Source organism: Aythya fuligula, chromosome 3 (genome assembly GCF_009819795.1).
Source record: "Aythya fuligula isolate bAytFul2 chromosome 3, bAytFul2.pri, whole genome shotgun sequence".
Classification (NCBI taxonomy): domain Eukaryota; kingdom Metazoa; phylum Chordata; class Aves; order Anseriformes; family Anatidae; genus Aythya; species Aythya fuligula.
The window spans coordinates 45,914,951-45,931,197 of NC_045561.1; the positions used below are offsets into that span (position 1 = coordinate 45,914,951).

Genomic DNA, 16,247 nt, shown 5'->3' on the forward strand with positions numbered 1-16,247 from the left:
GTGTCACTGTATTGGCAATGTTGTCTCACTGGCTTGAAGGCCCTTTTCTACAAGCACTGATGCCAAGCCCTCCATGTTCAGCACTGGACAGGGCCAGCTTGCCAGGAAAAAACAAAACAAAACAAAAACCTGTTATGCCACCAATTCAGCAGCCATAGGCAGACTGGCTTGGCTGGGGAGGCAGGAGTGGGCTAAGAGGAACCTCTTTTAACCATATTGCCATCTTGAGAAGGTGAAGCAGGCTGTGCTAGGGAATGTTGTGGTTTAACCCAGTCGGCAGCTAAACACCACACAGCCATTCACTCACCTTTCCCCCTCCCTCTCTGGGATGGGGAAGAGAAATGGGAAAGTGAAGCCTGTGGGTTGAGATAAAGACAGTTTATTAAAACAGGAAAGTAATAATAACAATAATAATAATGACAATAATGATGATAATAGTACCACCAGTAATAATGTGTATGAAACAAGTGATGCACAATGCAATTGCTTACCACCTACTGACCGATGCCCAGCCTAACCCTAAGCAGCCGGCCCCCCACCCTGGCTAGCCACCCCTATGTATGATGTCAGATGGTATGGAATACCCCTTTGGCTAGTTTGGGTCAGCTGTTCTGGGTTTGGCCCCTTCCAGCTCTTGTTGCACCCCCAGACCTGCCCGTTGGCAGGACAGAGTGAGAAGCTGAAATGTCCTTGGCTTGGTGTAAGCACTGCTCTGCAACAATTAAAACATCAGCATGTTGTCAGCACTCTTCTCACCCTAAGCCAAAACATAGCACTCTACCAGCTACTAGGAATAAAACTAACTCTGTCCTAACTTAAACCAGAACAGGGAGACAAAAAGAAGAGCTACTTGGAAATATTAGCTCATTGTAGCTGGCCTTATTGTTGCTAGCACTGACAGCAAAATTCCAGTCATCATGCTGACAATGCAAATGCACTGTTGTGTTTCTCATTGACTTTCTCATGGGTGGCCAGTGGATCTTGGGAGTGGGATGTTGAGGTCAGGCCTTGCCCCTGCCCTTCTAGCATGGCCTCCTGCAGGTACCAGTTGCTTTCATGTATCGTGTGGGTATCTGTCAGGCTGTGTGGCCATTTGAAGATCTTGTACAGATATGGAGAGCTGTCCTAAGCACCCATAGGCTCCTTGGTTGCCTCCTGACACTCAGTCTCTATGCAGCACTGAAAGGAGTTGAATTGTTTCCCTCCAAATTGCTTCCCCCTTTAAAATATCTCACAAACTTCTTGTCTTCCTAATTCTGCTTTTGTGGGCATCACTGCCTCATCCCCTAGGGATACAAGGTCCTGCAGGAGCAGGGTATCTGTGTACATAAGGCTAAATACTACTAAACATATCAGAGCACAACAGTGACTCATTTATTAGGTTACTTTGTGCCAGAGTACAATAATAATCGAGTTTCAAAAAAGTTTGCAGTTTGTAACAGCGATCTCATGTGAATATGCCATCATTACTGAAATAACTAGAAGAATTGTGAGACTTCCTCACAAAACTGACTTTATAGATAAAAAAATATATATATATCAAGCTTGTTTTCTTTTATTAGGTAAAATGAAGGCTGAGAGGAGCCATAATATTTATCTCTATAAAAGACATTAAGGAGTAGATGATGGGAGAGAACTATTAGCAATACAGAAACTGGGACAAGATTAGCATGTAGCAAAATATAATCTGACGATGAACAAAGGTTTAAAATGAGAAGACTGAATGTCTAAAGCAACACGCTAATGATGATGTTGAAAGTTTCTGAAAGGGATTATTTGATATACAGTAGAAACTGACCAACCATGGGCCTAATGTTAGGCAGAATAGGCTCCTTGAGCAGCAGGACCATGGAGAGGCTGGGGGGGTTGGGGTGGGAACAAACAAACAAAAAACAGAGAGCATTACCTATCAGTGTGAGCAGATGAGCAGAGTCTGAACTTAACAAGAACCTACTGGTGTGTCCAGGTCTCTTTGGTTATTTATATACTATTTATATACTGCTGTGAATAAGAAGGAAGGTAGCATAGTTTTGTAGGGCATGTCTGTTTAAAATGTTCTGTTATAGAACTGGGAGAGTTTTGATCTGTGAAAACGTTTGGTCATCCAAAGCTTTCCATTTTTCAAGTGTATTTTGTGTATTAAGTGTATTATTTCTTCTTTCTTATAAGCATATGGCACAAGAATCCATTTCATCATGGAGAGAAACCGTGAAGTGAGGAGCCTGGCTCATCCCTCAGATAGCGTGGAACTGACCTACAGAACAGATGTTAAACTATACACCTCAGGACACTTAAATCATAACAAGATTTATAAGCCTTCAGAGAAAATAAAACAAGGCCGATGGTACTCTGCCAGGAAGCAAACTAGTTTCGTCACAGAAAGAAATCAATTCCTGGTTGGAAATGAGAGAACAAGGAAGATGAAAAATTGTTCTGGCAACTTTTGTTTCAGCATTCCTATGCTTCCAGCACAGGCTGAATCTTCCTTCCCCAACAACAGACATCCACAGTCACCTGTGATCAGCATTGGTGCCTCAGTAGATGCAAATTCTACTGCACCGGAAATATTAAAGTTGAAAGCACTGAAAAAGAAAGCAGAGGAGGGAACTGACAGATTCCATATGCGTCTGAAAAGAGAGGAGTTAGATATGTCAGAGATTATGGTGCTGAAAAACAAACCAGTTAAGAACAGCCGGCAGTGTGCTGTTGAGCTTGCCAAGGAAGAATACCAGTTCATACCTTCATATTTGGCTGGTGTAACTAAAACTGATCAGTTTAACAAGTTCCTACAGTTCCAGAAGGAGTTCATAGCAAAGCATGAATTGTTACAGAATGACTTAACAGGAAAAAAAGTATCAGAACAGCATGAAAGGAAGCTGGCTAAGGTAAGAGAGCCCCAAAACTGATGGAAAAGTAAATTTTGGAGCACCTTTCTAGGTGGATGGGTTATGTGTATTCCAGGAAAACTGAATGAATGCGTTTAGGCAAAATCACCCTCTTGTTTCTTTTCAGAGAGCTAATCGCATGTATTTGCTTAGTTGCCCTCTTGTAAGGTGCATCTACTCTGTGTTCCAAAGCCTTGAACTAAAACTGTACTCCACTGTTTTCTCTTCCCCCTCTTGTCTTGTGGAAATGCTAAGTATACAGTAAAGAAGGATACTGCAAGCTAGTGATCTGCATGGGAAAATCATTTGGCCAGCAGCTCTGCCTCTTGTCTAGGAGCATGTTTAAGATAAACTGTAAAAGCTACCTTCTCTGTGCATGCCGTAGGCTGTCTTTATGCACAGATATTTGCTGCATTCTGACTGGCCTCATGTGATGGGTAGAATGGGGGGAGTGAATTTGGTGAGTAAAGCAAATACACCTTCTAGAATTTACTTGAGTTACTGCCCTGGGGTAACCATTAGCAATCTCTTCGAACCAGCTACAGGAGTAAGAATAAGGTACTGGAGTCATAGAAATTAGAGATGGAACTGAATGAAAGCAGACTGGGGTAGGTAAACTAACAAAATGGGTAGTGTGAGTAAGAGCTCCATTCTCCAGTGGATTCTAGGAAGTATCATCTGTCATGCAATTAAGCAACTCGCCAAAATGGTTGCTTCCCACCCCAATAAATGATTTCAAGCAACCATTCTCCTATGCCTCTGGTTTAAGAAGCCAGAGAAAAGGGAAGAAGGGATGGAGGAAAAACATTTAAGGCAAAGCAATGTATTATAGCAGAGTAACAGCTTGATATTGTATTTTTCAAAACAGTTTTTCCCAGAAAAACATTTTATCAGAAACACTTTGAATCAGTAAATTTTTGTGAGATAGGGTAACTCTTGCAGTGATGGTAATCTTTGGCCTTTGATTAAATGGTCAAAATTTCTATCAGCCTTGGTTTGAAATAAGGATATTCACAAAGTGAAAAACTGCCACAGTTGATTATCTACCTAGGAGGCTTGTTTCGGAAAAGTTAATCTTAGGAACAGAGCACTTTGAGGTGAGGCCGGCAGCACTCTGGAGAAAGAATTTTTATGATAGAGGAGGTTTCCTGAGAGACTCTTTCGCTGTCTCAGGTTTATTACTCAGAGCTGATATGTAAAACCATGAGATTATAAGCATATGATTTTAAGCATTGCATTCCTTAGATAGGGTTTATCAGATTATTTATATATTAATTATGTCTTTCTAAGCTAACAACAGTTGCTTTAAGGGATGCAACATGTTCCAAGGTCTGCTTCTCCCAAACTGGCGATGATCTGTTAAAATCAGTAGAGAGACTAATTTATGCTTATGGCAGGGTTGGCTGTAAATGTGTAAACAAGACATTCAGCAAAAGGTTGAGGTGTAATGTCATAATTGTCTTTTGCAACAAAAATCAGTGACTTCTTCGTTTTCTAATATTTTTATTATTATTATTATTTTTAATAATCAGTACATCCAGTCTTTTTGAATGTGATCTTCTTACTGTGATAAAAATGCAGTTTTCATGTTATGACTATGAAATTGATCTGGATTCTCATGATGTTTCTTACTGCATACTATCAGAAGAAATGACACGAACTTGAACAAAGTAACTTATTCTGACAGTAACTGCTGTAGAGCACCTTCTGCACATGTGGATACGTAGCTGTTAATTTTGGTGCTTTTACCAGGAGCTTCAGAAAATCTGTGGCTATGATCCCCTCAATTTCAAGCGACTACAGGTTGTTGAGGAAGTTTTTGAAGATATATGCAACAGTTCTCTGATATTTGGTGATATTCTCAAGGAAATTAAGGTAAGAATTATTTCAAAGATTTAGCACAACATAGGGTGAATGTACCTGATCAGGTAGGAAGAGTAGTCAGCTTTTGGGAAAGATTTATAAGTTCTTTTCTAGGCTTTCCCCTAATTTAATGTGTGAGTTGCACAGACACAAAACATTTGGCTACATCTTGAACAGTTTGAAAAAGACATTATTAAAAATAAAACAAACAAAACCCCAACTCTAGCCCTAATTCTAAAGTCCATAAAGTATTTTGGAAAAAAAAAATCTATCTGTAACCTACAGGTGAATTAGCTGTCTACCTCTCACTCATGACAGTCACATGTGAGGAGTGATAATTCTCACCTGACGTATATTAATGACTTTCCTATTTTTTCCTATTTTTTGATTTTTCACTGTCCTGAAGGATGAGGATTGAAGCCTTTTATGTGGGAATCAAATCTGTTTCTCTTCCTGGGCACTCAGGACAGTAATTTGCATGTGAAACAGAAATAAAATGTTTATGATAAAAATGAAGTTACACTCTGATTCTGTACACTGTAATGTGTTGCTAATGGCATAAATTCTACATTAACTTTCCCAGAAAGAACTGAGCAGAAAAATGTAATTCCTCTGTTTGTTGAAAAATAATTACACACTGAAATTCAGCAGCTATAGGTGAGGGAAAGATAGGTATTACAAGCAAGTAATCCTTGAGGAAGAGGAGCTAGCTGGGTAATTGAATTGTACTGGGTATAACATTGGCAAATACTAACTCTGTGTTTTAAGTAAAACCATGTGTGGCAGCACAACTAATCTCCTCATGTCAGCACAAAAGTTATGATTTTTCTGGAACCAAAGCGAAATAAGACTTTATAATCTCTAGACTGTGTTAAACATTTTCTGATGTTCTTTCCTCTCAATTTGTTCAGAGTGAGTATGAGCTGTACATAATGATGCTTCTGGACTCTCTGCCTATAGCACAATACAAGGTAGTATTTGGTTCTTGATCTTTGCTCCTAATTATGCTGTAAAGCCTAAGAACTTTGGTTTTGAAAAGAGACATCTTCATATCCACGTACAGTTGTGAATTTTTCCCTGAGTATGCTACAGAGAAATGAGGTATTTGAAATCGGACAATTTCAGTTTCTGTGGGAGCAACCCTTAGGGATAATAACTGAGAGAGTAGCTGCTGCAGAATAACCAGAGAATTAGCTGAATAGACTTTGCTGGATTTCTGAAGTATCAGACCTATTGTCCTTGTATCAAACTTATTACTTATTTGCATGTGCCCCCCACTGCTAATAACAGATAAAGAGGCTGGCCTGAGCTCCATTTTGGTGGTCTCTCTGAAAAGAGTAAATGACTTCACTCTCAACCCTAGAACAGGCATATCCAACCTTGTGAAAAGTTGCTTTTCCTCTGTGTCCAAACCTTTAGGGCTATGGTACATAGGCAGGTTACAGACATATAGACAGCTGTTGAAGGCACATAGAGGGAGGAGGCCTCAGGTAAATGTCTTCTCTGTTCTTTGTAGAGGTGGCCAAATTTGAATTTCTGCTGTGAGACATGCGATGAATGTGGCAGAAGGATGTGTGCTTATTACAGTCCAGTGTCCTCTTCAGTGGTTCCACGTCAGGCTTACTGCAGAAGTGATGCTGTGCAGGAGGTGACATTGGCTTCAGGCTGCCAGGAGTAGGGTTGTGCATCCCCTTTTCCTCCTAACTCCCTTGTCAGTATCATCTCATCTCTGGAAAAAGGAAAAGGCACCAGGAAAGGCATGCTCCACCACGGAAAGAGAGCACAGAGGAGGTGTCAGACCCTGACACTGGGTACCACCAGCCCTGCCTGTCCCTGCTGAGCCTTTCCAGGGTCTCCTCCCATCCGTGGCCAGGACCCCATTTCAGCCTAGCTTGGACCTGTGAGTCCCTGCTCCCTTCTCTTGCATTCTTCCTCTTTAACCTTCCCTACTCTAAAACTAGCCCTTTTCTGACCTGCTAGCTTTTTATGCTGGTGTTCTCTATTGACCCTGAGCAGACTGGATTTGCTCTGAGGATTTTGCCTTAGTTATCCACTCTCTTTGGCGTTGAGCCTGGGAGCTTCTCTTTGATATTAACAGTCTGTTGAAATGAAAATGAAAGTTTATGCTGTAAGCTGTGCTGCATTCGTCATTAACATCTAGAAAAAGTAACATGGCAAAGCACCTGAAAGGATTGTTGGAAAAGCAGGGGTTTGCATGGGTCTGAGTCTTCATATTGGCTGGTTGGGATGTGCAAAGGAAAAAAGAAATTGTCTGTATAATTGTCTATATTCCCTTTTAAAAAAAAAAAAAAAATATATATATATATATATATTTTTTAAAAGGGAATATAGACAATTATACAGACAATTTCTTTCTTTTCTTTTTTTTTTTTTTTAAGTAATATTTATTTATTTATTTATTTATTTATAATCTGTTACAAGCCTTTAATCTAGTTACAAATTGAAAGAAACTCTTTGGCCAACTCTAAAACCTGCCATAGTTTTTTGGTTCATGCCTGGGCTTGTTAGCTGTTAGTCTCATGAGTATCTCATTCAGAAGTTTTCATCAGAATTTATTTTTACTAAAAACGTAATTTTAAAAATGGTACCAGAACTTGCATGTTTTGCAAAGGAAATGCTGCTGCTACATGACTTGACATTTTACTCTTGTTTATGCATTCTTACAGGCTCTAAAGGCTCAGGCCAAAGGGATGGAAACAATGTCTTCAAGGGCTTCAGAAATGCAGTCTGTCAGAAAATACCTGAAGGCTCTCGTGAAAAAAGTCAGTACTGCCCTGGAAAGAAGCAAAGAGTAAGTGTTGCAAATGCTTTCAATCCCTCTAGTAACAACTACCTAAATGGGCTAAAACAGCAACAAGTAAACCAAGTTCTTGAAGTTTTCAGAAACTTCAAAAGATTAGACCCTGTGGATGACTTATTCTAGGTAATTATCTTTCTGCTTTCTTAATATATATTTCTGATATTTCTTTTTTCTTTCATACCAATCACACTGGGGGACATAGTTTAGCATTGAAGCTAAGGCTCTGAAGTCCAAAGGGTTTCCCATTTTGCTATTCCTGACTGATGCCATTCAGGCAGCTAATGTCATCACAGAGAAGTCTCCTGACCACATAGGCAGCAGCCTGCATCATGAGATTTTAGACTTGTGACTTCTGCTGGAACCCAACTATGTTCCTTACAATGGAAGCAACAAAGCATGCCCTTTGTTGATTGCTGGTGTCCTGTCCTCTAAAACCAGACTTGGTTTGACTAGCTAATTCTCAGAGCTTCTCAGGCACTCTGCCATCATTGGACTGGCCCCATGTTTCCATGACTCTGTTACATGATGCTGATGTTACACATCACAGCTTCTAAATCTCCTTTCTCCTGCTCCAAACTCTGATCTAGGTTGCTAACCTGAGTGTTGGAATTTATGGCTGGTTAATCCCAGAGCTCTAGTCTTTAAGCTTGAAAACTATCCTGCAGGAGATCTTGCCTAGCAGCTTTCCTCTTCTTTCCCCCTTTACTATCTTTCAACAGCCTGAAGAATTCAGAAATCACTCTTTCACTAAACTGGTGGTTGCCTGACTTATCTATCCCTTTTTCTTGTAAACAGTTTTCTAACTAGACTAGATGACTTGAGGTCTTTAAGTCATTGCAGTTGTTGTTTCCATAATATTTAGTGTGTACACATTAAGCATTACATTGTGCTTTCGAAATGTAGTTTGGATGATTCTGCATTTGAGATAAAGTGTGAAAGAGACTCACGTTCCCTAGTTTCTACTAGTGTAAACAGGAGGATAATAGTGGTCCAGCACTCTACACATGTATGCTTGTCTATACAGAGACAATTCATTATTACATAGTAATGTGGGATAAAGTCAAACTGGCATGAAGTTAAGATGGATCAGGGCATAGTATGTAATATTTATAGATCATGCATATACAAATTTTGTCTAGGCTACAGAGATTGATTTTTGTGCAAGTTCTTATAAGTATTTAAAGGTAAGGGGGAAAATACGACATTTGTCTTCTGCCAAAGGGCTGAAAGAAAATAATGATAAACATCCTAGAATGATTTAGTGAAGTTCTTGAGAGATTTGACAGCTCTAGGTAAATAAATAAATACCCTAGAAGACCTTTCAGTTCTGGACAGTAATCTGTTACCACAGAAATTTAGAACCTTGCTGTATTGTAATGATAAAACTCAAGTTTTGCAGGAAAATTAACAATCAAAATCTGAAATATTTGCATGCGTTATTTGCCACTGGAAGCCTAAGACCAATTTTTTCCTTTTCTTACAATGGACCATGTAGGAAGGAAAACTTGAAGGGTAGGCAGAATAAAAGACTTTCATACAAGACTTTTTGTCTTTTGTTTTGTAAATAAAATTGGTTAGTAGATATTAGAATATCTGATAAGATTTTGGAGATTTGATAAGGAGGGGGGAAGAAAGAATACTAAAGTGTATACAGAACTAAACTGTCCACTTATGTTATTGTGCTGCCTATCTGTCTATGTGCGTAGGTAATGTGTAATTGCTTCAGTATTTTCATACAGTGAACAAGAAATTTCCTCTCCCATGAAAAGAAGCTGCAATTTTAATGAAGCAGAGGGAGACTGAGCACCATGTTCGCTTTTGGGCCCCTCAGGATTTAAACTATGTGAGGCCGCACCACTGCCAAGTACAGAGGGACAATCATTTCCTTAATTCTGCTGACCACACTATTTCTGCTTCAGGCCAGAATGCCATTGGCGTTCTTGGTCACCTGGGCACACTGCTGGCTCATGTTCAGCTGGCTGTTGACCAGCAACCCCAGGTCCTTTTCTGCCAGACAGCTTTACAGCCACTCTTCCCCAAGCCTATACCGCTGCTTGGGGTTGTTAAGACCCAAGCGCAGCACCCAGCCTTTGACGTTGTTTAAGGTCATGCAATTAGATGTGGCCTATCAACCTGGCCTATCCAGTTTCATCTTCCTACCCTCAGGAAGATCAAAATTCTCACTCAGCTTGATGTTGTCTGCAATCTAACTGAGGGTGCACTCAATCCTCTCATCAATGCTGTTGATAAAGATGTTAAACAAAGCTGTGCCCAGTACTGAGGCCTGGGAAACACCACGTGACTGGTGGCCAACCAGATTTAACTCCATTCACAATGACTCTTTGGTCCTGAGCATCCAGACAGGTTTTAACCCAGTGAACAGAACATCGGTCAAAGTCATGAGCAGCCAGATTCTCCTGGAGAAGACCGTGGAAAACAGTATCAAATGCCTTTGTCAAGTCCAAGTAAACAGCATCCACAGCCTTTCCCTCATCCATTAAGTGGGTTATCTTGTCATGGAAGGACATGCCTTTCATAAACCCATGCTGATTGGGTTGGATCAGCTGGTTGTCCTGTACGTGCCGTGTGATGGCACTTGGGGTGATCTACTCCATGACCTTCCCTGGCACTGAAGGCAGACTGACAGACCTGTAATTTCCTGGATCATCCTTACTGCCCTCATGTTTGCCAAACTCTAGTCAACTGAGGCCTCCCCAGTTAGCCAGAACTGCTGTTAAATTATTGAACGTGGCTTGGCAAGCAATTCCACTAGCCATACATATAATAATATTCCTTACATGCAAGAACTATGTACTCACATCATTTGTAAAGGATCTTGAAAATGTTTTTGTGAATCTCTTGTTCCTTTTGTTCTATTCTAGATTGAAGGATGAATTGGAGATGGCGCTATGGATAAGCCAGACTTCAGAGGATAAAACAGGTAAGGGATGGGACAATTCTGATTAAAGATGAAATATGGTGCAAATTGTGGCTCTATAGTGTTCTAAATGGCTGGAAAAATATTCTCAGCTGTTGAGATTTTTCCTGTTAGTATGATCAAAATGTGCTGACATATAATGAAATTAGTCATGTGACATCTTTCTAACATTTTTCACTCCTCGCCTTATCTATAACTGGAAGATGTCAATGGGAGACTTTCTAGCACTGAAGGAACCTAAGGAACTGCCAAATCATCTCTGAGTCTGTGACTGATTCTGTTGCTGTCAGAGTCACAACACTCTGGTGTGTTAAAGATGTCTCAGGGGAGAGTATATTAAACCCTTCAGCTATAAGAAGTGTGATAACTGGATTTCATGCTTTTTGTGAGTAGGTTAAGCCCTAAATCATGTGACTTCATAGCCCATCTTAAGCTTCTTTTCAGTCTTGATTGTACCAGCCCTGGATCCTCTAGTTAGCCATAGTATTGTCCAGTCCCTTTTGGATACTTGCAGAGTACTATATTTCAGTAACAGAAATGAAGTTTACAGTCTGTTTGTGTGCTGCCTGGGTAACAGTATCTTTTGATAAGGCTTTTGATCAGTGGAATCTGGATCAGGATCTTTGAATTAGCCATAGTAAGATAAAATATGTATATCTGGACAGTTGTGGAAGAGAAAAGCTAATAGATGATGAACTGAGAAATCCTGCAAAATTCCATTAGGATACAGTATAACTGTATACAGTATACCTTCATTGTATGCCTTTATTGATAAAAAGTATTCAAAGCATAGTTTTGTTCTAGAGTATGAGAACATGCCAGTTTGCAAATTATAAGGTGGCAAATAAGGAAATAGCTGTTAAAATAGTGATATGAAATGTCTTCTGCATTTCCTTTTGAGGGTAGATAAAGATTTAAGTACTTTTTATGCTCAGTGTGCCACTGTCCTACTCCAGGCTGTGGGCAGTTGTTCACCTCACCATGTGCAGCTCCTACCACTAGCATCTAATTCACTTTTACAAACACACTCTAAGTAGGAACAATGAACAATCAAATCAGCTTCTGCTTGCTTTGTTTGCTTGCTCTTGTTTTTCCTTCCCTTAGCATTTAAAATGGTCCAAATTCCTCCCTAGTATAACTGTCTTCACATCAATGAATGCATTTCTTGATGCAGCTTCCCTGAATATGTTTGTTTCTACAGCATGCTACAGGTTTTGAATTTCAGAGCTTTGCAAAAAACCACTAAAAACAAACAAACAAACATAAAATTGGTCATTGGCTCTAGATCTCCTGCAGTACTAATGAATAAAACAATCAGAACTCTCTAGGCCAAGGCTTTTCTGAGGAATGTTTTTGCATAAAATGATATAAAGACATTTAAACAGTGGGTAAAGGTTTCTCCCCTTCTCCTCCCTACCAGGTACTAATTTCAAAAGTACTTAATCAGTTAACATCATACTTCCCTTCCCCACCTTCCTTAATTACACATTGAGGAATCAAAACCAGCCAAGTCAGAAGGATGTAAACGTTGCTGTTCCTCTTTTCATGTTACAGCTGTATTTAGAAGCCCCAGCCATGAAACTGGGGCCAGAATTTGTCAACAAGTACAGGCACCTCAGGGAACAAGGCTCTGCAAATACCGTTTTCCTTTTTGTTTTGGGAGGTGGGATGCTAAGCAATCAAAAAAAAGTATTCACTCAAATTTAACTTGAAATGAGAATTTTATGATTTTTCCAGACAAAAAAATGGGGATTTTTTTTTTTTTTAATTGGATAAAACGTTTTCCTAAACTTTTCTAAATAAAAAAGTCATTATTTGATTCTCTCAATGTAGCATTTCTGTAAAGCTCTTCCAGGTCCAGTAGCCATCTTGATCCACAGGAAGGTTATTCTGTTTCTCACTTTCACTGGCTCACATGAAAGGGGAGGACTTTTTGAGAAGCTAGCAGCTGTTAGCCCCTGGGATGGGGAGAGATAGGAAGTATGGCAGGGTATTGTACTTTTCCCACACAAGTGAGTGCATCGCTTAAGTCAGGCTCACTCTCTTCCTCCACCCTGTCTCGCTTTCCATCAAAGCTGTCAGCTCTTGCTGAACCTATTGATTGCATATAGATACTGCACCGCAAACCAGAGGATGGCAGAAGGAGCTGGCTGCCTATTGACAGGCTGCTCAGAGAGTAGGAAATGTAGGTGTTCTGGGAGCAAAACAGGCAGTCTTTAATCGTTAAAACATCCTCATTACCCAACACAGTGGCGTAGTCCTGAATTAGACAGCATGGCACAAAATTGTTTGATTGCAAGCATGCCTAACGTGAACTACGGTGGGCTTCAAAAGCCCCTGCCAGCTTCAAGGTAGCCCCTGAATCACCAGGATTTTCTTGATCTGCTCACTGCACCAGTCAGACAAGCCAGGTCACACCATTAGGAAGTCTCATGCAGTGGAGAGATGAGTTGTTCTTCTTCCCTTTCCCATTCCCTTTGCCAGTGATTTCTCTCCCTCTCTTGTTCTTTTCTCCACCTACTCTGCAACTGCAGAGCCTTGGAGGTATAACCACACACCCTGACACTTTTCCTGGCTGTCCTATTTATTTGTATTAGACCAGATGTATGGCCTTGGAGTGAAGGACACTATTAGTTTGTGCCTGCAGACTCCCTCATTTCCTAGATGTATAGCGAGGAGCTGGCTGGTGAGATCCTGTAATGCAGCTCCCACCACAGCAGAACAGACTAGAAGGCTGCAGGTGAGCTAACTGACAAGCTATGAAAATCTGAAAAGTGCTTTGAGTTGAGTGAGACCCTGGCTGGGCAGGACTGTGAGCTGGCTGTGTAGGACCTCGTAGAATCATGCTATTTACTTGTTTTAGTGAGGTGAGTGGGTGAGGTGGCAGTGAAGTTGGCCTGTAAAATACTGAAGTATGTTTTCTGAACTGCTGAGGGAGTACAGCATGTTTATTCTGCTCCTTATATGCTGTTATCAGTTTCTCATGCTGGTGTGGGATACAGGAATTTTCTCCTTGTCTATGTTCTCATTGTATAGAGAGATTGACCATTTTTTTGCATGAAGTGCTAAAGGGCCTTGTTTGGGATGACAGTGAAAGGTGAGTGCCCTAGCTCATGTGCCAGTGTTCAGACATTTGCAGGTGGGAACTAGTCAGTAAGGTCCCCTGGGAAACTGCTCTTGAAGGCCTCGATGTCCACCAGTGCTGGTCACTCTTTAAGCGATGCCTCCTAGAAGCACAAGATAAGGCAATTCCAAAATATCGCAAGTCAGGCAGGCGGGGCAGGAGGCCGGCGTGGCTGACCAGGAACATTCTAATGGAGATTAGGCGGAAACAGAGAGTGTTTCGCTACTGGAAGGAGGGCCAGGCGTCATGGAAAGAATACAGGGATGCTGTTCGTGTTTGTAGGGAGAAAGTTCGAGTGGCCAAAGCACAGCTAGAGTTGAAGCTGGCTGTGTCTGTGAGAGAAAATAAAAAGGGTTTTTTTAGATATGTAAATGGAAAAAGGAGAACTAAAGAAAACATAGGGCCGCTCCTTGATAGGGAAGGTCTCCTCACAGACAATGACGTAGGCAAAGCAGAGACGCTTAACGCCTTCTTTGCCTCTGTCTTCAATGCCGATGATGGGCTTCGGGACCCAGGGTGCCCTGAGCTGGAGGACCGGGACGGTGGGGATGACAAACTCCCAACTGACCCTGAACGTGTGCGGGATTTGCTACTCCACCTGGATCCCTACAAGTCCATGGGTCCGGATGGGATTCATCCCCGGGTGCTGAAAGAGCTGGCGGATGTCATCGCGGAACCTCTATCAATTATTTTTCAACGATCCTGGGAATTTGGAGAGGTCCCAGTAGACTGGAAGCTGGCAAATGTTGTGCCAATTTTCAAGAAGGGTCAGAAAGAAGACCCTAGCAATTACAGGCCTGTCAGTCTCACGTCAGTGCCTGGTAAAATCATGGAGAAGTTGGTTCTCGGACTCATTGAGGCGCACCTGGGGGACAAAGCAGTTATTGGTCCCAGCCAGCATGGGTTTGTGAAGGGTAGGTCCTGCCTAACTAACCTGATTTCCTTTTATGATAAGATCACCCGTATGGTGGACCAAGGGAAACCAGCTGATGTGATTTTTTTGGACTTCAGCAAGGCTTTTGACACGGTTTCCCATAGGATCCTACTGGACAAAATGTCCACCATACAGCTAAATAAAAACATCATACGATGGGTGAGCAATTGGCTAACGGGCAGGGCCCAAAGGGTTATGGTAAATGGAGCTGCGTCAGGCTGGCGGGCGGTCACCAGTGGGGTCCCTCAAGGCTCCATTTTAGGGCCGGTACTTTTCAATATTTTTATAAATGATCTGGATGTAGGAATAGAGGGTATTTTGAGCAAGTTTGCTGATGACACCAAACTTGGAGGAGTTGTGGACTCAAGTGAGGGCGTAAAGGCCTTACAGAGGGATCTGGACAGGTTGGAGAGCTGGGCGATCACCAACCGCATGAAGTTCAATAAGAGCAAGTGCCGGGTCCTGCACCTGGGACGGGGAAACCCTGGCTGCATGTACAGACTGGGCGATGAGACGCTGGAGAGCAGCCTAGAAGAGAGGGATCTGGGGGTCGTGATAGACAGCAAGTTGAATATGAGCCAGCAGTGTGCCCTGGCAGCCAGGAGGGCCAATCGTATCCTGGGGTGCATCAAGAACGGCATCGCTAGTAGGTCAAGGGAGGTGATTGTCCCGCTCTACTCTGCGCTGGTGCGGCCTCACCTCGAGTACTGTGTGCAGTTCTGGGCACCACAGTATAAAAAGGACATGAAACTGTTGGAAAGTGTCCAGAGGAGGGCTACGAAGATGGTGAAAGGCCTTGAGGGGAAGACGTACGAGGAACGGCTGAGGTCACTGGGCCTGTTCAGCCTGGAGAAGAGGAGGCTGAGGGGAGACCTCATTGCAGTCTACAACTTCCTCGTAAGGGGTTGTCAAGAGGCAGGAGACCTTTTCTCCATTAACACTAGTGACAGGACCCGCGGGAACGGGGTTAAGCTGAGGCAGGGGAAATTTAGGCTGGACGTCAGGAGGGGGTTCTTCACAGAGAGGGTGGTTGCACACTGGAACAGGCTCCCCAGGGAAGTGGTCACTGCACCGAGCCTGTCTGAATTTAAGAAGAGATTGGACTGTGAACTTAGGCACATGGTCTGAACTTTTGGGTAGACCTGTGCGGTGTCGAGAGTTGGACTTGATGATCCTTAAGGGTCCCTTCCAACTCAGGATATTCTATGATTCTATGATTCTATGATATTAAGTGTGGGTACAGTGGGTGCAAGCATCAGCTGAGCTAGGGTAATGTCGTGGGTGTTCCTGTCCTGTACGGTTTGGCTTGGTTAACTCAAGCTTGTTATCGGGTAAGCTTACTGAAAGAGCTATGGATGCAGCCTTAGATGTCAGGTAACTTCCACTTCCAGCTCTGTCCTTTTAACTATGTCTTTGTGTGTGTATGTTTTTATACTTCCAGAAACCTGCAGACAACAGGATACAAAGGGAGCACAAAAACCTCTTTCTGTTTCTGAACAGCATGAATCTATGAGGTGTAAAATTCTCAGTAAATGGGAGGAAATGAAAATACTAGAGACCAAGAAGAAAGAAACAATGGTTTATGCTGGGATAACAGATATTATGGAAAACACCCTTAAAGAAATAGAGGCAAGAAATCACTACTTCTAAACCTTTCCTAGCATTGTTTCTTGGGAAATACT

General features: G+C 41.8%; 1 protein-coding gene across 1 annotated transcript; it reads left to right on the forward strand.

Moving 5' to 3' along the window:
- The first annotated feature begins 2,195 nt into the window (after nt 1–2,195).
- Nucleotides 2,196–16,215, forward strand: C3H6orf118 (chromosome 3 C6orf118 homolog). The gene is made up of 6 exons (XM_032183864.1): nt 2,196–2,885; nt 4,638–4,760; nt 5,660–5,719; nt 7,436–7,560; nt 10,452–10,510; nt 16,007–16,215. Exons 1-6 carry the CDS (start codon nt 2,196–2,198, stop codon nt 16,213–16,215), a joined length of 1,266 nt encoding a protein of 421 aa, XP_032039755.1.
- The last annotated feature ends 32 nt before the right edge of the window (nt 16,216–16,247 follow it).